The 26,512-nt window shown below is 45.3% G+C and overlaps 2 protein-coding genes and 1 long non-coding RNA gene across 3 annotated transcripts in view; 1 reads left to right on the top strand and 2 right to left on the bottom strand.

Moving 5' to 3' along the window:
* il1rap (interleukin 1 receptor accessory protein) overlaps positions 1-4,326 on the top strand; it is a 29,111-nt gene extending 24,785 nt beyond the window's left edge. Inside the window, exon 12 of the mRNA XM_026191890.2 lies at positions 220-4,326. Coding sequence (XP_026047675.2) covers positions 220-1,040 — 821 coding nt within the window. The 3' untranslated portion in view covers positions 1,041-4,326. The remainder of the gene's footprint in view (positions 1-219) is intronic.
* Positions 4,327-5,923: 1,597 nt separating this feature from the next.
* On the bottom strand, positions 5,924-11,813 carry LOC113036742 (uncharacterized). The gene is made up of 4 exons (XR_003274492.2): positions 11,431-11,813; positions 9,645-10,118; positions 6,720-6,932; positions 5,924-6,596 (listed from the first exon to the last, which is right to left on the bottom strand). It is a non-coding gene; the product is annotated as an uncharacterized LOC113036742 (long non-coding RNA).
* A 769-nt stretch (positions 11,814-12,582) lies between these two features.
* On the bottom strand, positions 12,583-21,688 carry gmnc (geminin coiled-coil domain containing). The gene is made up of 5 exons (XM_026192566.2): positions 21,439-21,688; positions 18,883-19,056; positions 17,389-17,474; positions 16,708-16,824; positions 12,583-16,006 (listed from the first exon to the last, which is right to left on the bottom strand). The coding sequence occupies exons 2-5, from the start codon at positions 19,013-19,015 to the stop codon at positions 15,059-15,061; spliced, it is 1,284 nt and encodes a 427-aa protein (XP_026048351.2). The 5' UTR covers positions 19,016-19,056; positions 21,439-21,688; the 3' UTR covers positions 12,583-15,058.
* Positions 21,689-26,512: the final 4,824 nt, after the last annotated feature.

Genomic DNA, 26,512 nt, shown 5'->3' with positions numbered 1-26,512 from the left:
TGTCCAACATTGACATATCTCAGGTGAAGAATCCCTTTAATGTTATGGTGAAATGTTTATGCAGATCTATCCGTAACATTTTCAGTAACTCTGGAACGATCAGACAAACTAAAGTTTCCACGTCTCCTTCGTGGCAGAGCTAAAAGTACCCGTGTACGTGTGGATGTAAGCTGAACCTTGAGCTGCAGTCCTTGAGTCTTTTTGTCTGTCCCCTGTCAGACCTATCAGAGGCCATCCTGCAGTCAATGCAGCGGAGCCGCCGCCTCCTCTTGGTTCTCAGCCCAAACTTCCTGGCAGAAAAGAGCTTCAGTCTCCTGGAGTGTCGTCTCGGTCTGTACCTCGAGAATAGTCTCCGAGCCTCTATTATCGCTGTGGTTTACCGCTCAGTCAGCAAACTGGCCTGCGTGGAGGTCCCTCAGCTCCGTCAGGCCACCATCACCACCGTCACATGGCGAGGAACCCGATCTGAACCGCGGCGCTCTCGCTTCTGGCTCAGGCTGAGGCTGGCACTGCCCGTCCGCCCACTCGCTCTGGGCAGGAGGTTGATCGACAGCACATCATCGCACTCAGACCTGGCTGCCATGGCCCTGCAGAGGGCTCAACGGATCCAGAGCCAGAGCGACAGAACCAATCAGGGCCACCGAAACGGGCGTACCAATGTTAGCCGCAGAGACAGGCGGACGCGGCCCAGAGGGGTCATAAATATGGAGGAGGGGCCACAGCACAGCAGGAGTTGCTCAGGGTGCGCTGGGTTTATGGGCAATGTAGAGGGGGCAGGGGTGGAGCTTACAGTAGAGACACAAACACAGCAGGAACCATGCGATAGGACAGAAGTTCGTTCAGACCCGGTCCCAGAAACACACCCCAACCCAGTTCCTAACTCCGCCCATGATGCTCACTGCTCTCCTAACCCCACCCTCATACACCACCTAGATTCTGACTCCGCCCTCACTATCAGTCCGGAGAACAAAATGGGGAAACACAACCAGCAGCAGGCGGTGAGCAGTTCAAGGACGTCTGAGGAAGTTCTTCCATCGTAGAGGGAAAAGGGGTGGAGCTTGTGGTGAAAATGGCACCAACTCCACCCTTTGATAAAGACCTTTATTTCTAACTCAAAGGAGATGCTGCATTCAAATGACGTCAGGAAAATACAAGTGTTTGGGAGGTCAGAAGAAACATTAAGATGGGTTTGTCCTGAGGGAGGCGATAGACAGCAAAGTCCAGGGGTAATTCAAATCTTTAGAGTTCATCCTCTGGAGAGCAGGAGATCCGTATATTTCAGGATGATCTAAATCAGCGGTCTCCAACCTTTTTTGCGCCACGGACCGGTTTATGCCCGACAATATTTTCACGGACCGGCCTTTAAGATAAATGCAACAAAATAAAACTAGTACCGGTACCGAAAAAAAGATTTATTCATATCACACGTGAAAAGACCCAGGAAAACCGAGTTAACGATAAAAACAATAACAAAATAATGCTGAAAACCGATAAAAACCCTGAAAACCATACATTTCACACCTGAGCCTCAACTCTCGCGCCCCGGTACCAAACGACTCATGGACCGGTACCGGGCCAAGGCCCGGGGGTTGGGGACCGCTGATCTAAATGGCAGATCTTGAAGGTTTCAGAACTTCTGCAATAGTACAAGAACTACGCTTATGAACAAAAGTACTGGGTCACATCTCCTAATTATTGAATTCAGGGGTTGTCAGTTTGAATTGAAGTAGGTGCTGTAACAGGAAACCATTGTTGCATCAAGTCCGACTTCCCTCCTAAATGTTTCACCACGCTTTCGGGGGTATTATTTCAAAGTGGAAGCTTTTAGGCACTCGGCCATGCAGTGACAGACTGTGTAAAGTAATTGAACGAGGTCTCGAGTGTTCGGGCGCACAGTTTGCAAAAGTCGCCGACGCTCTGTTGAGTCAAAGGCTGCAGCGCTCCAAAGTTCCTCTTGCATGGCCAAGCAGCTCTTACAGCTGTCTTACGTAGGTGGTCCCGTATTTTTGTCCATATTGAGGAAGTTAATACACCTTTTAATAAACCAGAGTATTGTTTCCCTTATTTGGTCTCTAGTAAAACTGCATCGAGGCCACAGAGAAACGCTGCCTTAAGGACAAACTCAGGGACAAAGTTTTCAGTGTCTTTCCTTAATTCACAAGATTTACAGCTCACAGTGAAAATATGAAACCAACACAACAAAACACTTTGAATCTTTAAGGCTTTTATACGAGAATCAACCTCAAAATTGAGCTGATGCTGAAGTGCCAAAATCTGCAGTTCCTCTAATGGCCTCTTGAGGCTCCAGCAGTGAGTCAGTCCCCACAGATGTTGAAATGTCTGATCTTACAGCAGAAATCAACGTGTTTACAAACGGTTTCGTTCTCTTTGGCTAACTCTCCTGTTTAAATGATCTTAAGGCTTAAAATTTGCATTGTTGGGGGTGTGGCCTCTTTGATTGACAGGTGGACAAAGGGGCTGCTGCTGCTACACCCACTGACGATAAATGACAAGAACATGAGAACAATCCAGGTTCATGTATCATGGATGAAAGTAGCTCATCAGCCCGCCACCACACGACAGGTGACGACACTAGCTGCTAACAAAATCACAGTTCACCTATAAAATAACTGGAAATGCCTTATTTTTATATATCTTACTTTAGTCTCTGTGTTTTCTAATAGAAAAGGAGTCCCTCGTTATTTATGTTGATTTCATAATGTTTCCACAGCCCCGTCTGTTTTCACCCGAGACCTTTAATCAGTGTTATCTCCTCTTGTAGCTTTGCTGTTTCTGCATGTCAGCGGCTGTTCTCAGATCAAACCCTGCTTTTCTTTGATGACTAATAAAGAGATGGCACTGCTCATCTTTACGTGGACAGACTGAACGTGCTTGTACGTGATGTGATACCATTTCTATAAAGAGACACTGGTTAATAAAAATCTATGTTGACGATGATAATTGTTTGGCATCTGAAATTTCTTTTAATTATTCATTTTTAGTGGATTGTGGAAAACGTGCTGAAACAGTTGAGGTGATTGTTTTTTCCACCTCTGATGGAGGAATGTGTTTCACCGTCAGATGTCTTGGCTCTTTGGGAGCACATGTTTAATGCTAATGATTATGAGCTTCTTCTGTGCTTTACTGACTGAGGCTCAGAAATAGTCACTGAGCAGCTAAAATGTAGTTGCAGGACTTTTATTTTGACATTCTCATCAAACGTCTTTTCTTAATCACTTTTCCTGACACAGGTTCAAACATGTTATGGCATGAAATGGAAAACACATTATCATTAATGAACATGTTGGTCCACAGCTATGAATTGTGGGATGTCATTAACTGCTTTCCTTTACACAAGGATCCTCCAGCGCATCCTTTGCTGATGTGATTAAGAAAGCACTTCTGGGTCATTTACACAACTTCCTAAACAAATCTGATCCGTTGACGGTAACAAGTGACTTCAGGTGGGAAAATCAGCAGAAACGTAAATGAGAGGCTAAATCAGCACAAACCAGCAGGTGTCGCTGTTCGACCACCAGCCTGAGTGTGGGAGTTCCTGTGTGTCCAGAGTTAGTACGCACAGTCTGCGTATCGCCTCTGTTTTCATGAGGTTTATATATTTATCAGGGCAGCACGCATGGATTAATAAAAAACCTGAATTCTTACTGTCAACTGTCACAACCCCCAGAAAGTCTTTCTACACATCACGTCCCGCCTAACTAAAAAGAGTGAAGTGGTTCCAAGAAATCTGTCAGTTATTAACATCTAAGAAGAAGCAAAAGAAATTAACCATGGCCAACAGAAGGCGCGCCAAAGTTACCAAAGAGAAGGGAAGCCACTCAGCTGGGAGATCTGAGCCTTCCCTCTGACATAAACCAACATCAGAGCCGAACCCAACAGGAACAGAGCCACGAGAAACTAAGGAAGTAACAGGAAAGTGAAGCAAACACAGGAAGGCTTGTTATTAATCTCTGGCTCCACAGAGTGTCTTTGTACTGTCTTCGTGCTCTCCCATTCCCTGTTGGTCACTGGGAATGTAGACAGGCCACATGCTTCTGCAGGAGGTTTCTTCCTGTTAAAAGGGAGTTTTTCCTTCCCACTGTTGCCAAAGTGCTGCTCATAGGGGGTCATATGATTGTTGGGTTTTTCTCTGTATTACTGTAAGTTTGTTACAATGTAAAGTGACTTGAGTTGTTGTGTTTTGATGCTATGTAAATAAAATTGAATCAATTGGGCGAGATTAGGTGGCTGGTTTCAGGGAGTTTCAGTTATTGGTCTGCTGGCCTGCTCTTGTTTTGTCTTTTAATAAACTGCTCCTGAGAATTACTGGTTGTAGTCTGGTTTAACTTTTCATCTTGTGATTCCTTACTCTTAGAAATTATCACCAAAGTACAAATGTAAGCACAAACTTTACTGACACAACCGTCTCATTCACCGGAGAATAGCCCGACGTCCAGGGACCAGGATGTGAGTGTATCCGTCCTGCGGTCCAGCTCCTCTCCTGGTGATTAGGTGAGCTCGACCTTCGTCCAGCAGGTATCTACCAAACTGCACAAACACGCTGTTTCCTCACTGCACAGGGGAGGCTTTGGCAGTTCACACGCCACCTTCAGCTGAGACACAAACCGCTGAACCCCGTCAGAGACATATGAGCCAGAGACTAGTGACATTAGCTGTTTTTGAACTGCTGCAGTTGTTTTCTAATTAATTAATGTTTAAGTGGCGTCTTTGGCCGAAGCCCTGAAACACAAAAAACCTGAGCGTTAAATTTAAATCATCCATCATCTCCTGCTGTGTGCACGCAGAGATCAATAGCAGCTCATTGATGGTGTTCGACAGCTCGTCTGCAGAGAGCAGCAAACGCACCTCCGTGTATTTTAACAATGATTTGTGGCACAGTCTCACAGAAATGTGTTCCAGGAAACAGCGACGTGAGAATCTATGCTCCGCCCAAAACAGCCAACAACACAGTCACAAGCAAACAGTTGGACTGGTGCTGCTTCACTGTCTGTCAGAACAATGCAGGTATGCTGCAGGGGGGCGACTGCTCCGCCTCCTCGCTGTGACAGCGACGCTGTGTGGACTATGAAGTATGATCATTTCATGCTACAGTATTTAAGTATTTGCAGTTACTAAACCTTCACATTCATAGACAGCAGCAGAAAGGCCGATGACTATAACAAACAGGCTCTATTCCAGGTCACTTCCACTAACAAACAGGGTGTTTCCACACGAAGAAACTTCCGTATCTCCGTCTCTTTTCTTTGCTTATCTCAGCAGCTGTTAAACCAATCCACTTCAAACTCGCTGGCTGTGTTTGGGGGGCTCTGATGAAGAGTAGTGCTGAGGTACTCTGGATAAGTGGTTGTCATACTTTGGCTGCTTCCCGCTCCGGTCCATGAGTAGGGGAAGGAACAGCCGTGACATTAATGCATTCACAGGCCTCTTAACTCTAATTTTAATCATTTTAACAAAGTGTCAAAGCCTAACTTACCTAAACTTAAATTTTACTCCCAAACCCCTAAAAGAGTCTGATGAGCTAAAAGCCCAGTGCAGTGTTCCTGCTACCGCGGTCTCAGACTAAAGCCTGAAATAATGGCGTGACTGTGACTGGTTGTATTAGCAGAGGGATTAGCTGGAGATATGCTCTATGAGCGCCACTGAGCATCACTGTCACCATGACCTTTACCCGCTCCTCTCATCTGTCTCTACCTGTCGCTCTTTACTCTGCTCGCACTAATAAAGCAGAAATGGCTTTTAAAGAAAAACAGGCTCATCAGCGTTTATTAATGCGAGCCGCTGCTCAGTCAGACCCTCTCGTCCCTGCCAGCAGGACGCCGCCGCAGCAGCAGGACATCGATTAAAAGTTTAGTTAGAGGAGTTTCCTCTGGCAGCGTCACAGATCCTCTGCATGCATGTTGGATTTATAAAAGATGAGCACGACAGCTGAACGCTGCAGTCTTCAAACTTTATTTACAGCTGCGCGTTAGCCTGAATAAACATGCATCAGAGCCCCCGGCAGCCCCGACAGAGGAAAGTTTCACCATCACGTCACTCGCCGCTTTGAACCCTTTTGACTGCTGCCATGTTGGTTTGTGGGAGCCATACATCACCGTATTTACAGTGGAACGCTATCTAGCTTCTATGGCTGCAACAAACTGGAGCTCTGACGTCTTGGACAGTTTATCAGAGGAACTGACCAAACAGCCGTCACATCATTGGTCAGATACAGAAGAAACACAATCAGTTCTTTTATAGCTGACGTGCTAAGGACAGGTGGAGGAAAGTGTAAAGGAAACAGAGCTGCACACACCCCATCAACCCCCCAACCACAGCGTTACCAGCTTAGATATTTATGTGTAATCCAGTCTGATGTTCCCAGTGTGGACTGGTTCAACTGGTTATTAATTACAGTGTGTGTGTGTTGCCTACTGTACCAAAGGTCGTCTCTGCAAATTTACATTCAATGCACGCTTGCAACACGCGACCGCCGTTATTTGATCCACCATTGACTGAAAATTCCTTCGCCCGCCTCCTCGACCTCCTCCGCCGCATTTCTTTTCACTTTGACTTTGATCAGTTTACTCTGATTTTCTCTGGAAACACGAAGACACGAATATACAGTCAGATGATCAAATAAGTACTTCAGGGCCTAACGTGCCAGTTTTGATATATCCGGATGTGGCGTTAGATGCTTGTATTGACTTCTGTCTCCTTACTTTTGCACAGTTGCTTCACTTCCGCAATGTTTTTAGTCCATATCGAATCCTCGTTCATCTTTCCTGAGCTTTGATCAGACCATAACTCTCGGTGTCCACTTTCGTCTTCCAGTCCTCTGTGACAGGAAGCAGAATTCAGAGCTGACTCCTCGAACCACAGCGGTGTGCTTGGATCCTCTGTAACGTCACTCTGTGGTGGTGGAAGAACTCGGACTGTTTGACATCATGAAATGACAAGAATAAAAATTAAGGGTTGTTCGATCGTTAACCTGTTACAGCTGAAGCAGGGGAAGCTGATGGACATTTACAGGTTTTTTCAGCATCTTTATGTATACAGCACACTCACACCAGCTCCATAAAATAAGCTAATGTCCTCTGACATCAATGACTTGTAGGTGACAGGTTTGTCCCCGTCCACCAGACACTTGCCCTCCAGCCCTTCCTCCTGGATCCAGGGCGGGGCCCCAGTCGCCCTGGCCTGGGCAGGGTGAACTGGTCCTTTGATTTTGTAATCATCAGAGAGGTTTTCTGATCTCACTGATTTTCCCTGATCAGTGATAGGGCTCACTGATAGGCACCCAAACCACTCCACTGCTATAAGCTCTCTGCCCTCAGCCTGCAGTCACAAGCTGTGAGCAGTGACTGAAAGAATGAAAGTGGATGAAATCAGTGGAAACGAGCTTCTTCACAAGGGCTCTCAGAGAGGGAGAGGGCCTTGATCATTTAGCAGGGACTCGGGGTTAGCATCTGACCAGGGTGCCTCCTGGACAAGATGTTTTGGGCGTGTACAGCTGGGAGGACAAGCGCCCGGTGGACCAGAGACCAGGGGTAGAGATTATGTTTCTGGGGTTGTTTGGGAGTCCTTGGAAGAGCTGGAGGAAGTGACCAGGAAGGGGACGTCTGGGCATCTCCACTCAGACTGACCCCCGACCTGGATGAGACGGAGAAACCTGTCATTTCCACAGTAAGCCAACATGGAGGCTGTTAGCCAGTTAGCTACAGAGCGTGGATCTGGCAGCTCCATGGATGGTAGCTCACGGGGACCTTTAACCTTTTGTCCAAATACGATTCAGTGATGGTTCCACCTCATTGTCTGTGTGTGTGTGTGTGTGTGTGTGTGTGTGTGTGTGTGTGTGTGTGTGTGTGTGTGTGTGTGTGTGTGTGTGGTGACAGTGAGTTAATTGTTGAGCAGAAGACAGTTGGTGTGTAGTTACTTATCATCACACAGAATGCCATTAGGACTCATCAACCATTAAACTCAGCGCGCGTGCACACACACACACACACACACACACACACACACACACACACACACACACACACACACACACACACACTCATCTATATTTAATATGCTGATTTCTGTTCCTTAACACAAATTTTACCATTTTGCACTTTTTCAGATTGTCTCATATCGATTTTCCTCTTACTTTGGTTTTTATTTATTAATTATTATTAATACAAATAAGAGTGAGAGAGTCACAGTGTCTCTGCTCAGGTGTTACAATAAAGTTAGGCATCCATGCAAAACAGGATTATCTCTTATTAAATCCATCAGCTACAGATTATAAACCCATGATAAACCAATGAAAACGCTCGCTGTGCACCAACAGAGGCGACTGTGAAGTCTTAATTTTCATTTCTATTTTTTCATCTATTTTCTCCTGGCTGGCTGTTTGATCCTCGGCGTGTCCACTCGCCCTTCACTTCCTCATTGTTCTCTAAACGCACATTAACCCGACGCAGCGGCAGGACTCTCATCACATCTCATCAGGTTTTCTCTCTCACTGATCACTCCATCCAGAGGTCAGAGGTCAGCATCATCCATACACTTATACATGACGCATTACCTAAAAGCAATTAGCGCGACAACACGGCGGGTGCTCGGTCAGTCTGTCACCGTGTGTGTGTGTGTGTGTGTGTGTGTGTGTGTGTGTGTGTGTGTGTGTGTGTGTGTGTGTGTGTGCAGTCCTGACTGTGAAGCTCCCTCATCAATCAGCTAATTACTGTTAGAGAAGAATCGATATCGTTTAAACACACACACACAGTCCAGAGCAGTGTGTGCAGGCGTTCTTTATCTCGCCACTCTTCCTTCATTAATTGTTGTGTTTAAACAGGAGGTTAACGTCGCCTGCAGATTCATATTCCAAATGAATTTCTAATTAAAAGTCTCTCTGTTATTCTTATGGCACTCATACACTGAATCGTGTTGTTCTTGTGTGCATGCAGCGCTGTGCATCAGCAGGAAACTGGGACTGTCCTTCACTTTTAGCCTGGATGTACAGCTCTGGCTCTGCTCTGGTTTTATGTATCTGAACATAACTGTAGTTAGCAGGTCTTTAAATCAGGTGAATAAAAATGCACTAAAACACATGAGATACTACACTGTGTCATTATCTGTTTAACATAAACTGAGGCAAAATGCTGAAACACTGTGAAACACTGGCTGCAGCTCCGGAGGTCGTCTGCTAATCAGGAGGTTCGATCCCTGGCTGCTCCTCAGGCCAGATACTGAACACAGAGTTCCTCTCCGTGTGTGCACAAAGCTGCAGTCTTCCCAGGAGTGGACGTCCAACCCTGAGTTCAGACCGTGCAGGCCTCAGTTCGCATGTTAAAGGTTAAAGTTCATTACAGTAATATTAGACAAAGACTGAACACGTAAGGCTGTGTGACCTGACTGATGCTTCAGAGACTTTGAAAAGGTTCTTCGTGCCTTTATTTCATCGCAGCTTAACTGATGTAAAGCACTTGTTCAGGTGTCAGTGTGTAGTTGTAGCTGCTGCAGCTCAGTGGCTCAGTGACGCTGAGTGTTGCTGCGGAGGGCAGGTGGAGGTTTAGTGGGTGTAGAAGATGAAAAACCCCAGAAACCTGAGCTCAGGTCCTCCGTCCAGAAACTGAAACAAGTGGCGAGCTGAGAAAGCTTACCTGTGTGAAATGTGTCGACTCATTAGCTGCAGCAATCTGAGGCGAGCCAAGCTGTCGGGTTGTTTCCCGGGTAAGCCGGCGTGGATCGAGTTTCAGCCGGCCGCCCTCTTTAATGACCCCTCTCCCTGGCCGACACTCAGAGTCTGTGATCCAGAGCGACCCTCCTTTCACATTCCTGCCAGATTCCGGGTCCCTCCAGCCCTAAAAGAGCCTCCAATCTGTCGGACATCTGCAGCCGGTCTTAACCTTCTCATTAGAGATACCCTCCTCGGTCGGCCCGCCACGGACACTGCTCGCTCCCATCTTTCCCTCGGTCCTGCTTCGCTCTCAGGGGACCCGTGGCAGGGCCAGGACCCCATGTTGAGAACCCCCAGGGAGAAAGTAAAACCCATCATCTTTACCTGCGTGGGCGGATCGGGGTGGAGGAGGATGAGAGGGGGGCGTCTCTGGGGAGTCGCAGGCCTCCTTTTGTTCCTGAGAAGAGAGGGAGGTGAGGGCGAGGAGGAGGACGGTCAGACTGGTTTAACTGGTAACAGACGAAGAGCAAACTCACAAAACTTTAATTCTTAGCGTGCCTCGAATCAGAAAGCTTCCTGAAAACTCATCACACCTGCTACATCTGAATACAGCATCACTCCAATGTTTTTAGTGTTTCCAGGAGTGCAGGAGACGCCCGCATGACCAAAAGTATGTGGACACCCTCTGCTGTCCTTTCAGGTCTGCATGTGATGAGGCTCTGCTGTCCTCAACACAGGACAGGGAAGTTTGGATTCAGGAGACAGACACTATCTCTACTTTCAAGATTAGGCCTCAAACTTTCCTTTTGGTAAAGCATATCCGGTTGTTCAGTCTGACGTCACTAGCCGTGTCTGGACCTAAACTCTGCTGCAGGTCCATATATCAAACATCACTGTGGCATTACTGAGTTGAAAAACTGTCTAAAGTCTTTCATCTTTAATAAAATGATCAGCGTTCTGCTCTACCAGGTGTAACAATTGAGTTTAACATCCAGGCATCCATGAAAACGGAATTTATGACATTTAACGCAGTTAGAAGTTAGCAGGAAGTTAGCTCGCTAGCTTCTATCTAAATACAATATAGCATGTCCTGACTGCGGGGTTTTGGAAACAAATTCAAACGTACAGCTCTGTTATCACTTCCAGCATAAATGAAGACAGAAAACTAAACAGCAGTGACGTTTGTAGGGTTACTGAAGTTGGGCTAGCTGGTATATAATGATGTGCTACGTGACCGCTAGCGACACAGCTATGTTAGCATAATATAAACAAGCTAACTTTTTTTCCACTCGATAAAAGTTAACGTGAGTGTTGTCGGTGGTCAGGAACAAATGTAATCGCATGGCAGGATGCTGTAAAAGGACCAAACTTCAGCCAGGAGAACAACTGAGATAATCCATCCACATATTAGTCATTCATATACTGCTGCATGGGCTGGGCTGTAGTTACATCCTAAGGTTTTAAAAACTGAGCTTAAATAAATGATTAGCGGAAATAAAAGCCGAGGGAGGTCAACAGTGATCACTGACTGTTTTAGGAGCTTTTTGAGATCAAATAGAAGAAAATACATAACATTAAACATGTTAACAACACAAAAGCCATATTAAACGCAGACTACTTTAGACCCGGAAGTAGGATTCATCACGTCATCACTGAACAACCGGATAGTTAGAGCTGGAGCAGGTGACCCTGAATCCTCCCTTAGTTATGCTGCAATAGACTTAGGCTGCTTATTCCCATGATGCACTGGGTGTTTCTTCTTCACTCACTATGTGTTAGTAGACTTCTCTTGTTATTAATCTCTGGCTGTATCCCAATTCAGGGTCTGCAGCCTCAAGATCCTCAAGGGCCGCGTACTTAAAGACCGCTAAGGCCGGAAGTGCGAGGCTTGTGAAATGGGACGGTCTAGCCTCCGTTGCGCTGCCCAGGTTGCCTAGCAACCATGATACTAACAGCTGGAAACGTGTCATACAGCTTTGTTTGACAGAAATGAAGGAGAAAATCGTTTGTTCATTTGTTTGTTTGTTTCTACATGAGCTTTGATCATTCTCTGTAAGATTAAGCTCAGCTATTGAACGGCGTATATTTTAAAGTAAAGGCTTTAAAACCAAGTTAGTACAAACGTCACTGATGTCACATGACTTTGCCAACATGTGGCCAACAGTAATGTTTTAATGTTCTTAGTTATTAAACATTTGCACATAAATAAGTGACATAATATTCAGCACTTAGTTTACTAAGTTACTCTTTGGGCGCCCCTCATCCGCCGTTTTTTTTCGGCAAAATTATCCACACCCACCGCCGCGCTATGCATTCTAGGATATGTTGGGCCACGAAGTCTGCACCGCCACAGCCTTAAAGTTCAGGGAAATGAAGGACGCATTTGAGGGCTGCATTTCGAGCAGCCTTCGAATTGGGACAGCCTTCGTCGCGTCGCTGTGACGTAATCGGCCTTAAAATGCGGCCTTTAAGGCTGCAGACCCTGAATTGGGATACAGCCCCTGTCTCTCTTCCACAGCATGTCTTTATCCTGTCTTCCTTCTCTCACCCCAACCAATCACAGCAGATGGCCCCGCCCCTCCCTGAGCCTGGTTCTGCTGGAGGTTTCTTCCTGTTAAAAGGGAGTTTTTCCTTCCCACTGTCGCCAAAGTGTTTGCTCATAGGGGGTCATATGATTGTTGGTTTTTTTCTCTGTTTGTATTATTGTAGGGTTATAGTATAAAACGCCTTGAGGTGACTGTTGTTGTGAGTTGGTGTATAAATAAAACTGAATTGAATTGAAAGGCAGGCGTCTCTCGGTGGTTGTCTGGGTGAAAACAGCTTGTGGAGTGTCTCAGTGAACAAACTCTTGGACAGATAATCTCTGAGATTTGAACCTCTAAAGTGTCCACGTCTTTGGTTCGGAACCAAACACCTCCAAGGAAATGAGCTTTTGTGGCGACTGAGCTAATGTCAGCTGATGTTGGGGTCAGACTACGCTATGGGCCAAATCTGTGCCCTGACATCCTAAATGGAAAAATAAAGCTCATAAAAAGCTTTAGTTTGGCCCACACACCTTCTAATAAATAACTGTGTTTGCTGTTTGACATGTTTGACATTTAGAGTCCAACACTTAGAAATGAAGCACATTTTATTTTTACGTTGGATAATGCTTTCACATGTAAACATATCTGATAGTTTAAACCATGGGTTAAGAAAATGTTTTTCCAAATAATATGAAAACAATTTCATGTTAATTGGACTCACATGTAGGCAGACGGTGTTATCAGACACATTTTTATAGATATGGTAGAAAAATGAGATTTTAAAGTAAAACTTTGCATTTGAAAACAAAACAGCTACATGATAACATAAACAACAACAGCTTTGGGCACATTTGAATCAATTGTAATTTCAGCGATCATTGAAAAACTTTTGCTGAATTTATTGGTAGAATGTTCCTAAAAACACACCAGTATGGAAAACATGTGAAATATGGTTAACACCATCCACTGTGAACCATAAAAACGAACTTTTTCTGTTGTTTTTTTAAACCCCAAGTTTAAAACAGCAGTGATTTGTTTTAGTGATCATTTAAAGCTGACTCAGAAAGTGAATCAGACCCCAATGACTCTTATGTTAAACACTGCGAGAAGGTTGGAGGGATGATGGCAATCGTCATAATTAGTGTTTGAACTTGGTTTTGTTTTTTGATTCAGAGTAGTTTTACTTTTACTTGCTTTTACTTTTATTTCCACCCGCTGGTTCTTTTAAGGCACCAAAGTCTAGTGGGGTAGAGTTTGAAAAGGATGGTGGTTTGGGGTGAAATACACTCCTTTACAACAGTAACCTTTACCAGTTGTGAAATATGACCAGGTGACAAGTTTGTGCACAACTGTGAACATGTTTGTAACTGTTGGCATGATGACATTGTATATAATTTGGATTATTTTTTTTATCTTGTCAAGATCCATGTCATGATTGTAAATTGTTTAAGCTGTACATTACTTTGTTTGTTTTTTGTAGTCAACGTTTTGGTGCTTTTATTTTGAAAGTCAAGTTCGCTTACAAGTTGCGCTAGTTTCCTCTTTGGGTAGAACGAAGAAAAACACCTGTAAGCGCGCAGAAAGGATGGTTTTTATTGAAAGACATGTTAAGTGGACTTTAACTACACACGGTTAAACGGTTAAAGGAAACCTCAGAAGAACGGCGGCTAATTCCCTTTTTGCAGCATGCAGCCAACAAGGTATTTATTTATAGTGTTTGTTGTACAGTGTTTTTACTGCTGTGTCTTACGCTGAGTTTTATTTTGTTAATGCTGTATAGTTTTCACGGTGGCTTTGGAGAGAAGTCTTCAAATAAACCAGTGACAGAAAACCACTTGCGTCTGCCTGTGCTTCGAGGGAATTATAATGTTTATTTCTGCTGTAATGTTGGACATTTTAACATGACAGTCTTTAAGTGATGACGTATGAATACTGCTCTGTGTTTATTAACGTTGTTGTGTTTATAACATGTTTTAATGCTTTGTATGTTGTTCTATTGAATCTGAACAAGCCCCTAAAAACAGTCAGTGATCACTGTCGGCCTCTCTCAGTTTTTATTACCACTGCCTCAGTTTTGGAGCCTCTGGTGGACATTAGAGGAACTGCAGTTTTGGGCACTTTGGATTTGGCTTAATTTCCAGCCCCAGGGCTTAATGTTGGCTTCATCACATTTCCAATGCCGTGGTCCATTTAAAAGTCCCTCTTGAACCATAGTCAGTAGGTCCTCAGCTAACTCGCAGGAGCCAACAAGATTTCAGAAATGAACTTGTCATCTGGTCATAATGGCTCTGGTCCCTCACTGACGTTCATGTGATACACATATATGTATGTAGAAAATACAGACTCAAAGCAGCAAAAGTTTCAGTACTATTATTTTTATGTGGCAGTTTCAAATACAGACTAAACGCATACAGGTGTTATTTTAGGCAGTTTTGTTAATTTGAATGTTTCATTAAGTTAAGATTATGTTTTTTTATTAGATCTATACTTAATAAAATGGTTTGGTTGCTCAGGCTCGTGTTTTTCTTTTCCAGTTGCTACTGTACTCTTAGCTTTTGGATTATTGAGTAAACAGAATGCAATCAAGTAACCGTCATTAATATAGGCATCATAAAGGCGACTTAAAGAGGTGTTTCCTTCAAGCTGTCATAGGACAAAGGTCTCTGAGCTGTTTAAACATCTGTCCGTGTGGTCTTCAAGATTAATCTTAGGGTCCTTCAAGGCATTTTTTGATACTCAGTCCAGAACATTGTCTAAAAGCCATAGTGAGTCCACTTGAACTTGCTGTTCTAAAGGATCAGCCTGAGATGTTTATGCAGTAAGACAACGTGAGGCTTTTGATTGTCTTTCAGAGTAAGGACCATCTGGTTTCCTACGGTTCTTGTCTGGGAACCCAGGTAAAGTTCCACCGGCCCTCCACGTCCTTTCTGACAAAGGCCTGTCCCTGGGGGAAGCTGTGGGTCTTGACGCTGCTGGACGGACTGAGGGACATGCTGAATGCCAAATCTGTCCGGTTGCGAGGCGTATGTGGTGCTGCCGGAGGATGACATGGGCTCGTTGGAATGAAGCCACTAGCAGAACTCCTGGGTTGGTCTGCACCTGAAGGCAACACGGGGGTGGGGAAGCCTCTTTCCGCTGGTGGGTTGAACTGGATCGTGTCTTGTGATGGTGTCTGGGTTTCTTGTAGTGAAGACCAGTAAGAGTGATGGTCAGCAGGATTTCCCTCCAAAGTCTGGACTTGACTGAAGGCAGTGAGAGAACAGGTCTCAGCAGACGGGGCGCTGTAGGTCCTGGTCGTGGCTTCAGGAAACTCGTAATGTGTGCTCACTCGAGTGGCAGTGAAGTCGTCTGGGCAGTTTGAAGCTGACTCAGGAGGATTTTCACAGTTTGCTTCTTGGCATTCAGCAGCACTGTACCTACAGCTGGTTCCATGTGTTGCTCTTTGACAGTAACTGTGGACTGAAGTATCTGTGGATATGATGACAGGAGGGCCGAAAGAAGAGTTGGGATTGCATTCTGGGAATGAGGATGGATTGACGGCAGTATCGTAAACCAAACTCCTGAGGCTCCACTCAGAGGAGGACTCCTCGGATGTATCGATGGTGTCCCGATCCTTCAGTCCCAGAGTTCGAAGGACCCAGAGGTCCAGGTTTGGTTCTGAGCAAGCAGATGTCTCTAAAGACTCCGAGCAGAACTGGGCAGTGAGGTTCCTGCAGACTCTTTTGCTGATTTGTTGGGGGGGCGCTCGCTGATCCCCACAGAAACTGTCAAAGCAAGCCAGGCTTCTCTTCAGCTTCCTCCTCCCATCAGCAGTTAGTTTCTATAAGAAACAAGGACAGAATAACAGCAGTGTGTTATTATCTTCTTTATCGGTGGAAAACATTTAATGCTTTGATAGAGCAAAAGACATTTTGGACTGATATAAAAGTGAACTTTGAAAGACTTGAGATGTCTCCAGGATTAGTGATCAATGGTTTCATTAACAGTGTCTGAATGTTTCAGTTGGCATAATTTGTTTTACATAATTTTTCTACTTCTGTACAAAACATATTCATGTTAGAGCTACAGGGTGACGATGGATCTGAAGGCTGATAGGGTATGAAGTCAGCAGTGATGTGGACCCATACCAGTTTTTGTGTTAACGTGAGAGCTGAGGCTGAGGGCATACCTGGTAGTTTACTGAATAGTTCCTACCTTCAACTACGACCACAAGATAGGCGTTACAAGCAGTTCAGCCTTAGATATAAGGTGAGGAGGTCGGCCATTTGGAAGACTAGAGCGTCCACATCGAAAGGAGGCAGCTAAAGTGGTTTGGGCGTCTAACTAGTTTCTCCTAGGCAAGTTATTTTTTCTCTTTTTGGGGGGCTATGACTAACAAGGAGAATCCCCCGGGCACACCCAGGACACGTGAAATATGTCTTTATGACTCTCAGCTCAGTAGATGAAGATCTGAGTGTCTTTGTTTAGACTGCTGGTTTATTTCTGTCTTATTGCTGTCAGTGCGTCTGATGCTGCACGGACCTTTGCCTTTTGTTCCAGGTTTCTCACAAAGGAGGAATTGAGGAATGCTCTGAGCTTGTTGTTCTCCTCCTGCAGCCTGGCCAGCTCCTCCTCCCTCTGCAGCAGAGTGTCCTGGAGCTGGAAGGATACAATCACATCACAGCAATGCAGATTATAAGGACGCGGGTATATGAACTGCAGAGGTTCAGTGGCACACATCGACCGGTTCTTTTGAAATGTGTTACGGTTTACTGAATACACAGCGGATCATCTGCCTCCGTCACACCAACCCTCTGCATTGTCCTTGTTCACTACATCCATGAACCTCCTCTGAGGTCTTCCTCTTCTCCTCCTGCCTGGCAGCTCCATCTTCATCATCCTCTGTCCCTCCTCTGCACATGTCCAAACCATCTCAGCCTCTCTGACTCTGAGCTGTCCCTCTGATGGACTCATTTCTGACCCTGTGCATGCTCTCTAACAAATATTGCTGTCAGTTAGACGTGCTAGATGTTTACGTTCACAGTGTACCAGCTGAAATAAGAAGTGTTACAGTAGCTTACTCAAAAAGGACAAAAAGGAACTGCTATACGTTGAGGGTCAGGTTGTGTCTTTTGCACTCCATGTTTAACCTCAGCTGCTGAGCTAACTGTAGTTCGTGTGCACTAAAACAATAATAAATTAAATGTGAGAACCTGTTGGTACCTGTTTGTTTCTCTGGAGGTGAGGAGAGAGATCTTCCGTCCACATCAGAGCAGCCGGAGGCGTGGAGTCAAAGACACAATGAGTCTCTGAGAGGAAGACACACAGCAGACTTTAAACTGGTGGCAGTGGAGGATTTAGTCAGACTATTTGCCCGGCTGAAGTTCTGGATTCAAAACCATGCTCTCAAAGTCAGAGTAGGCTTTTTATTACATTTTAACACAGGAGTGTATGCTCAAGATTGGAGCAACCTCCAGCTGAGCATTAGAGATTTGGTTCTTTTGAAACTTGTGTCCACATAACCAAATAAATAGATTTGTCTTAATGTTTCAGGCCCAGAGGCTTCCACCTGTGAGACCACCCATTAGTTGCTGAGGTCCAATTTTAAATCCTCAAACTGAGGACTGATAGCTTGATTTAGACTTCTGCAGGAAATCTGGGTCCTAACTGACGTAACCAGAAACTCATTTTTCTCCTACACCACAACCTTGCACGACATTCAAGTCTTTGTGGTATGCACCGACCCGACGTCTAGTTACATTTCTCTGGAGGTGCACATCAGGTTACATAGAAGGTTCCGGTTAATTACGGCGTAATTCTGACACAGAAGTATAATTCATGTGTTAGCTGCCGCTATCTTAGCTTTTTGAAACCAGATGTGACAGGTGAGGGGCGGGGCTGACCTTTCATTCGCATGGTAAACCATGGCTCACTTTGAGCTGACTCTAATGTGACCCTAATTTAAAACACGTTGGATTTAAAAGGACTTGAAACCAACTGCCGCGACCATAAATGAGCAGAAGGCTTTTATCCTCATAGACTTCTAGAGGGAGGTCTGGGCCTCTTTGCTTAGGCTGCTGCCCCCGCGACCCGACCTCGGATAAAGCGGATGAAGATGGATGGATGGATGGAGACTTCTATATAATGACACTTCTATTTAAACCAGAGGAGCTGCCCCCTGCTGGCCATTAGTAAGAATGCAGGTTTCTTCCATTTCATCAGTACTGGTTTCACTTCTACCACATCGAAACTTCCTTTAATTGTTATTAAAAGTCTTCACAACAATGCGTGGATGGTTATAAAGCCCTTGGTTTTTGGTCTTGAGGCTCTGATTTCACATCAGCAGCATCTAGTGGTCGTTAGAGGAGCTGCAGTGTGGAGAAACCAGGGCAGGGCATTCTTGACAAATTGGACTCTTGGAGAAAGAAGAGCCTGAGAAAATTAAAAGATGAATCTTAATATAAACTGTTCTGGATGTTTCCATCTGCAGCAAAGAGAGCTGAGACAGATCGCTCATGTTGAACATGCCGGGAGCTTCTTGTGTTTGATGAATGATCCTCCAGCTCGCTGATTCTCACTCTGCTGAATGTGGCATTTATAGAAATGTAGAATAATTCCTTCCATGAAGAATACATCGCAGTCAGCAGAGTACAGCTGCCTTCTGCATCCTCGGCCTCTCACTAACTGTTACTATCTGATGCTGTTAGTTGGACTCACCCCATTCGGGCGATGACTCGTCACGCTGCTCTCCGAGGTCGCTGAGGTCAACGGGGTCATGGACCCAAACAGAGGCCAGGGTTTCCATGGAACAGTCAACAGTGTCTGGGCCGAGAGCCAGGGCCTGGAGCATGAGATGGTGATGGTGAAGAAATGGAGAAGGACGGGGAATCCCTACAGAGAAACAAATGAAGGGAGGGAGGGAGTGTGTTTTTATACTTGTGTATCTATCTTTGTGGGGGCTGTTTAATCCTTGTGGGGACACGTTAGCTGCTCCACACTTTGGCTCACGGTTTCAAAGAGTTGTTTGAGGTTCAGACTAGTGTTGATATGGTGATGATCAACACTTCAGAACGCAAAAGTATATGGACACCTGAACACTGAGATATCTGTACAACATTTATTCAGTGATGCTGTCTGCCCCCTACAGGCAACAAGAGGGACTGCAGAAACTGCAAGGCTGTTTTTGAGAATAAAAAATGTACCTAAAGTAGTGTGGCTACTCTTACAGAAAAGAAGACATCTTTTCTCCTCACCATGAAAAATAGAGCCAACAAATGCCCCTACAGGTCACAGATCACAAAACAGGAGCAGTAAAACTACTGCCTGCAGCAATGCACAATGGGAAAAGTGCACACACTCCAATTAGTTGTTCTTTTTTTGTTTTGTTTTTTAGCTCATTCTGCACTTAAAATGAATTTAATACAACATTTTAAAATAAAATCCAAGTATTGGAGCTTTATAAATTGGATTTAGTTAACCTGGAACTAAATCATCTGATATTTAGCGTTAAATTTTGGGGGCAGTTCAGCAGGGACTAGAAGATATTTCACCCAATGCTGTGCATGTTTTTAATATTCTTGCAGCCATCACAACCTTCTTCATGGTTTATTTCCTTTGAAAGCGCTTCTGCAAACCAGAGTGTCCACTTTAATTATTACCCCATCACCCATAATCCCCCCCCAAAATGTAAATATGTAAATCCTGTCATCCTGTCAAGCATGTGTGCTACTTGTGGATAGAAAGCAATTAAAAAAGTTAAGTTCTGAAATATCACAGTAATGTTTTACTAAAATTTACGGAGCCCCGCAAGGGACATGGGAGAAAAAAAATTAAGACGGACTTTTGCGAGATCTCGCAAAACAAACTCGGGATCTCGCAAAAGTTTTGTGAGATCTCACAAAAGTTTTAGCCGCATTCTTCGGAGGCCGCCAGCTCGAAGCCGACCAGGAGGTCGAGGCACGATGTGCCGGGAGAGCGGTGTTCCTCCCGGCTGTAGTAGGTCTCGACCTCCCGTTAGCTTCGAGCTAGTGGGTGTCAGATCTCCGAAAACATCGGAGCACTTTTGCAAATATGTGATGTCTTGTAAACCGAGCAGATATCTGACGTTTACACAGCTACATTCACGCCTCAAAATATCTTAAAAGTGTATTTTGTGACCCAGAAAGAGTAAAATTACAACTAAGTAGCTGCCGCCATTGTTGGAATTCAACTTTTGCGAGATCTCGCAAAGTCCGTCTTAATTTTTTTTTCTCCCATGTCCCCTGCGGGGCTCTGTAAAAATTAATGTATATAAGGTTAACTTCATTTATACATTAATGTTCTGTTACTTTTTTAACTGCATGTACACTGACTGCCATGATGTTCAATCTGAACATATTCAGTAAAAGGACGAGATGTTACAATCCCTGATAATGCATCTAGTCCTTTTACTGAATATGTTCAGAATGACTGTCATTCTGAACATATTCAGATCTGATTCATAATAATAATTAAAAAAAACATAGATATAACAAAAACCTTGTAAAATATTAACTGAGTGTGTGCCATGCATCATAGAGCTCAGATATTTTACACAGAAACTCTTCAAAAAACATCAGAGATCTGCTTCTTATAGATTTGATTAGATTTAATGTTCTACATGCAGAACCGTTGCTTAACAGAAATCCCACCACTGTGTTGTTTTGGTTTTTGTGCCACCCCATTTAAAAACGCCCGGAGACTCCCCCGTGTTCCTTTGAATCTCTTAATTCAGACAATTCAGGGGAAAATGGACTCTAACCATGGGGGGTGGGGGGGTGGGGGGGGTGGGGGGGTTACTTTAGTCAAAATACTCTCACTACTTTGTAAAACTCTTATTTAACACAACACTGTATTTAAAGTCTTTGTAATCCATCTGAATGAGTGCATGAAAATCAACTCATAAGTCTTTTTTTACATTTCTGATTAAAGATTCCCACTTCCTGTGGGCTCCCTCATTTTTAAAAGCCCTGGAAACGCCCCTGACTGTAACTCTTATAATCATTAAATGTGTAAAGTACCGGCATAAGAATGGATAGTTACAAAACTGAACACTGGATTAAAATAACTGCACCTTTCTCAGTAAGCACAATCATTTTAACCGCACAGATATGAAGCTGTGTCCAAAGCTCCCCCCAAACCTTTTAAATAAACCTGTTTAATAAAACTCCGCTGCGGTCTGCGCCTCTCACTGCACCTGCCTGCGTTAAAAAAGTCCACACTTTAAAGCAGCTGCGTGTTCATCGTGTTTTCTACCTGCAGAGACTCAGAGCGCAGGAGAGCCGCGGGGCGCAGAAGTCTTCCCGGGTTTTCGGAGTGCGTGTTGCGCGTAAAGCTCAGCGGACTCTCGCTCGGGTCCCGAAAGAAGCGGTGACGGGCTGAAATGTCGCGATGCCCGGTTGAGGGTCCGGCCAGACTGCAGCCGACTGCAGCTCTCACACAGACAGGTGTGCGTGTGCAGATCCGTCTGTGCAGTCAGCTGTCGGGACGGAGCTGAGGGTCCCCCCTGCAGGCACGGCGCGGAAAAACTCCAGTTCTGAGTTCATTCATTCAGGCGAAAGCGGGCTCAGTGCACTTTGTGGAATATTCAGAAAAGAGCCACACGTGACAGGATCAGTGGGCAGACTGCAAACACCATTATGTGATACTGTAGGGGTGTCAAACACAAGGCTCTGGGTCAGATTTTCTACATGTTAAAGAAACACAGCTGTAGTAAAGGAAAACAATCTCAGCCAGATTTGCGCTATAAATGTGTAAAATTACAGAAAATGTGTTTTTCTGTAGTAAAAGTGTCGCAGTGGGACCAGAGAGAAAAGGTGAGAAGCTTTCAGTCCGTTAATTGTTTATTACTCATTACTTTGGTGGGGTGTGAATGGGAGTACGGGGGCTGTTCTCAGCAGGACAAAAATCATGAAAATTAAAAGTTGGAAGTCCAAACTGTTTGCGCTCTTTCATATTTTAAAAATGTCGTCCAGATGGTCGCATTGGAGTCTCTGCTGGGCCGGTTCTGGCCCTGGGCCTGATGTTTGACACTCATAAGGCCCAGTCTTTAAGCAGTCCTGGATAACTAAGACTTCTGCTCCTGCCGTGGAGGCGAGCGATGGGAGGGAAGAGATGTTTTCAGATGTGGTTGATGGAGTTGGAATGAAAATGGATGAATGGATCAGGTTTTAGGTATTAGGTACACCTGTTCACCTGGTCTCCTCAGGACAAACCTTTCATTAGCCAATCACACGGCAGCAGCTCAGTGCATTTAGGCATGACCAGGATGCATGTTCACAGGTTTGACTGCAGAGACGGAGCAAGTGTAACCTGTCTGCAGCTGCTAGTGCTGAGATTCATCACTGACACACACACACACACACACACACACACACACACACACACACACACACACACACACACACACACACACACACACGAGTTAATCTGCAGTCTGACAGCAGGTCTGTTAAACTGCAGCAACAATTAGGAGTCTAATTCACAGACCGGCATTCCAGCGAGGTGACACATTAACGGAGGAAGAGGGACGAAGAAGAAAGGGAGGAGGAAAAAAAGAGGAGGTGCGGGGAGATACATGATTTATTTTTATTTGAGTACAATACAGCAGATTATGCAGCGACCTTTGAGCTCTCTGCTGGGTCAGAGGTCAGAGGTCGGCTGCAGCAATGGCTCTCAGGCTCAGATCGTTTACTCTGGTCTTGAAAGTCAAGATCAGGCTTCCGATGAGCGTCAGGCAGCTCTTCACCACCAGCTGAGGGACAAATCTGTTCCCCCACCCCTGCTGTGAGACCGCTAAACCATTAAAAATGACTTTCCCCATCAGCTTTTGTGGCTGGTTAAGCACTTGTAGATGGGGTGGAGGCTGGGGGGTTAATGAGCTCCACCAGCAGACCTGCTGCTCATCAAATAGCAGCAGTGTGAACACAGTGGCCATATGCCGAGCCTGCAGGAGAGGGCAGGTTCAGCACACTCATGGAGGAGGCAGTTAAAGGAGCTTAAGAGTTAAGATTTCAAAGTTTCCCAGAATGAATGAAAAACCTAAAACTAAAACTAGGCGTGACAAACATTTTATTCACTGAATTAAGAATAAAAAGTAGAAGCAGAACTAAAACTGTTGTGTTATATAATTGTTGCTTACCTGCTGAGGCTCTGGTCATTTTATTTACTGACATCTGAAAAATATCATTAAAATATAATAATGACTTAAAATAACACTGAAACTGATCAAAACTAAACCAATAAAAGCTGAAGTGAAACGAGCAGCCAGTACAGACAGGACAGTCAGATTAACTCCAAATTTATGGATTGAGTTGCATCACAGGTGGGGTCTGGAAAAAAATGGATCTGGATCCAGGAGTTGGACATTGTGACAAACCTGTTCCAAATCCACCATCACAGCTTCAGATACTGCTGGGATGTTCTTCCCTCACCAGGGAACTATCAGCTCAAGCACTGAAACGACTCAAATACAAACAAAGACAGCCCATCATTTCAGCATTTATTAACAGAGATGCGTCTGACTATATCGGTCTCTGACATCACTGGAGGAAGTCTGGTCCACTCCTCTTCACAGCGTTGCTTCGGTTCATCGAGGTTTGCGGCATTCGTCCATGCACAGCTCTCTGAGCTCTGCAGCACTTTGATTCTTTTCTTTTTCAGTCGTTCTGGTGCAGATCTGCTGTGCTTGGGTCATCAGCTGTGGGACAGATGGCCTCACACTGGTATACGGAGGAGTTTGTGGTCCACTCAGTGACTGTGAGGAGCCGAAATCCTCACCCCTCAACCGCTGTACAAGCCTGCTGCTGTCAAACATGTGTGGCTCTGTGGCACAGCGGGCAGTGGGTTGGACTTCTAGGCCACTTTTGAGGAAGAAATTCAAAGGTTGTATGTGTCCCCTCTGAGCTTCATGGAGTAAGGATGGACTCTTGGTTCAGCTCATGCTGAATGAATAATTACAGGGTGTAATATGTCGTGTGTTGTAGTTCATCGGAGGTTTGGGTTACGTAATTTTAAGACCTTCTGAGGATCAGATGATCTTTTATTGTCTGCGCGAGCTCAGGGTTGATGGTTAGTTTGTAGTTTTCGTGTCTGCTCCTTTAGTTGCTCTTTATTAATATCAACGTTGTATTTTTAATAATCATGACACATCGTGGCATCGCATCTTTCTGTGATGACCTCCGCACTGATGAGAGCTCATCACAACTGTGGTTCAACGGTTTCTATGGAAACTACAAACATCCACCTTGTGGTAGCACCAGAGGAAAAGTCAGAGGTTCGTTAAAGTCAGCAGCGCTGTGTGTGTGTGTGCGTGTGCGTGTGTGTGAGTGTGAGTGTGTGTGTATGCGTGTGTGTGTGTGTGTGTGTGTGTGTGCGTGTGCGTGTGCGTGTGTGTGAGTGTGTGTGTGTGCGTGTGTGTGTGTGCGTGTGCGTGTGTGTGTGCGTGTGTGTGAGTGTGTGTGTGTGTGTGTGTGCGTGTGTGTGAGTGTGTGTGTGTGTGTGTGCGTGTGCGTGTGCGTGTGTGTGAGTGTGTGTGTGTGCGTGTGTGTGTGTGCGTGTGCGTGTGTGTGTGCGTGTGAGTGTGTGTGTGTGCGTGTGCGTGTGTGTGTGCATGTGTGTGTGTGTGTGTGCGTGTGTGTGTGCGTGTGTGTGAGTGTGTGTGTGTGTGTGTGCGTGTGCGTGTGCGTGTGTGTGAGTGTGTGTGTGTGCGTGTGTGTGTGTGCGTGTGCGTGTGTGTGTGCGTGTGAGTGTGTGTGTGTGCATGTGTGTGTGTGTGTGTGTTTGGGAGTGTGGGTCAGCAGGTCGCCCTCTCAGCTCCTCTTTGAAGTGTCTCCGTTGCAGCCGGCCTTCGTGCTGAGCTCTCATTCACAGCCGCTGGATCAGGACGCCCTCTGCCAATTACACGGAGCCTCCGGGCTGCCGTAGCTCACCAGCACGCGTCCGACAGGCAGCAGGTCGGAGGATTACTGACCCACCGAAGCCAGCTGGTTTAGTTTGGTGTCTGCTGAAGTGTCTTTGAGCCAGGCACTGAAACTCTGACATGGGTTCCTGTGCGGCTTCATCATCAGTTCAGTGTAAATTTATTTGAGTCTTTAATGAGAGCAGTGAGGGTCCAGGCAACAAGTGCTGTTTGTGTTTTAACAATATGCATGTTAACCTCTTCATCAGCACCTGATCTTCAGCTTCAGTCCTGGAACACCGGAGCGTTTGAATTTAAAAAAATACACAACTCGACAACAACAAAGGTGCACAAAAAACTAAAAAACTACAAATGTAAAACAAAAACATAAAAACTCAAAAAATTACAAAGAGGAAAAAAGACGAGACACAAAGTGAAATACATAAAATAATTCATGAGTCACGATGACGTCTGCAAACACTGAATATTTTACACTTATGTGATTTTAGACAGATTCACGTCGGCTGTATTCAGAGTCATAGGAACGAAGGATGTGTGTTTGTGTACGTGTGGCTGTGAAGAAAAGCTCACGTGTTTTAATGTCTGCTGCTTTTAACACCTTCAACCTGTTTCCGGTGGCGGCAGCAGTTAGCTGATAATTACCCCTCTGCAGGGCAGTATGGAGGGCTACAGGTGGGCTACCTGGTGGTCTCACACAGGTTCAGTGGGACAGATGTTAAATCCCGCCCACCCTCCTCCTTACTCCTCCTCCCTGCTGGGATCCTAATAACAGTGGGCCGGGCGGCAGGATTTGTTGGACAACAGCGGCGGCTGCCTGACTGCCAGCAGCCTGTTCTCTGCTGGACGCCACCTCCACCTCAGGTGCACCCGAATCTGACCTCGCTGTGATTAAACAATCTGCTGCTTCACTCAGAAAAGTTTTAACTGGATCCAGGAGAAGCCGGTGAACCCACCCAAGACGGTAACCATCGACATGACCACAATCGGGGAACCGTAAACCACATTTCAACACTCCCACACCAATAACAACCTTCACTCGTCAACCACAGACCCTCATACGTCCCCGTAAACCACAGAGTCTGTGCTGTACACCACACAGGAATGAGAATGTCTGAGCACGAGCTGCAGGAGGCATGAAAGCCTGAAAACCTCCATGCAACAGTCACACTGAGTCCAAGTCCAAGAAGAACTGCAGCTGTTCTGGAACGAGGGTTAGGGAGAATCCCAAGTGCAGTTTTTATAAGGTCCAAACTGACCACGAGCTGTAAACTTAAAGATGAGCTGCACGTGAACAGCACTGATAGCAAGCTACAGAGGCCGTGAATGACCACTGAAGAGTGTCAGAGACTCGAGTCCGCTCGAAAGAACAAGAGCGATGCAAAAAGACGAGAGTGTCGTCCAACGCAGGAC

This window comes from Astatotilapia calliptera, chromosome 14 (assembly GCF_964374335.1).
Source record: "Astatotilapia calliptera chromosome 14, fAstCal68.1, whole genome shotgun sequence".
NCBI classification, from domain to species: domain Eukaryota; kingdom Metazoa; phylum Chordata; class Actinopteri; order Cichliformes; family Cichlidae; genus Astatotilapia; species Astatotilapia calliptera.
The sequence above is the reverse complement of the archived record's forward strand: the minus strand, read 5'-3'. Positions and strand labels throughout refer to the sequence as shown.

Coding starts and splice junctions, on each gene's coding strand:
- gmnc (XM_026192566.2), bottom strand. CDS start 19,015: ATGCTCCAGGCCCTGGCTCTCGGCCCAGACACTGTTGACTGTTCCATG. Junction 16,825..17,388: donor ACCTCCAGAGAAACAAACAG/GTACCAACAGGT, acceptor GTATCCTTCCAG/CTCCAGGACACTCTGCTGCA. Junction 16,007..16,707: donor ACCTGGAACAAAAGGCAAAG/GTCCGTGCAGCA, acceptor TGTTTCTTATAG/AAACTAACTGCTGATGGGAG.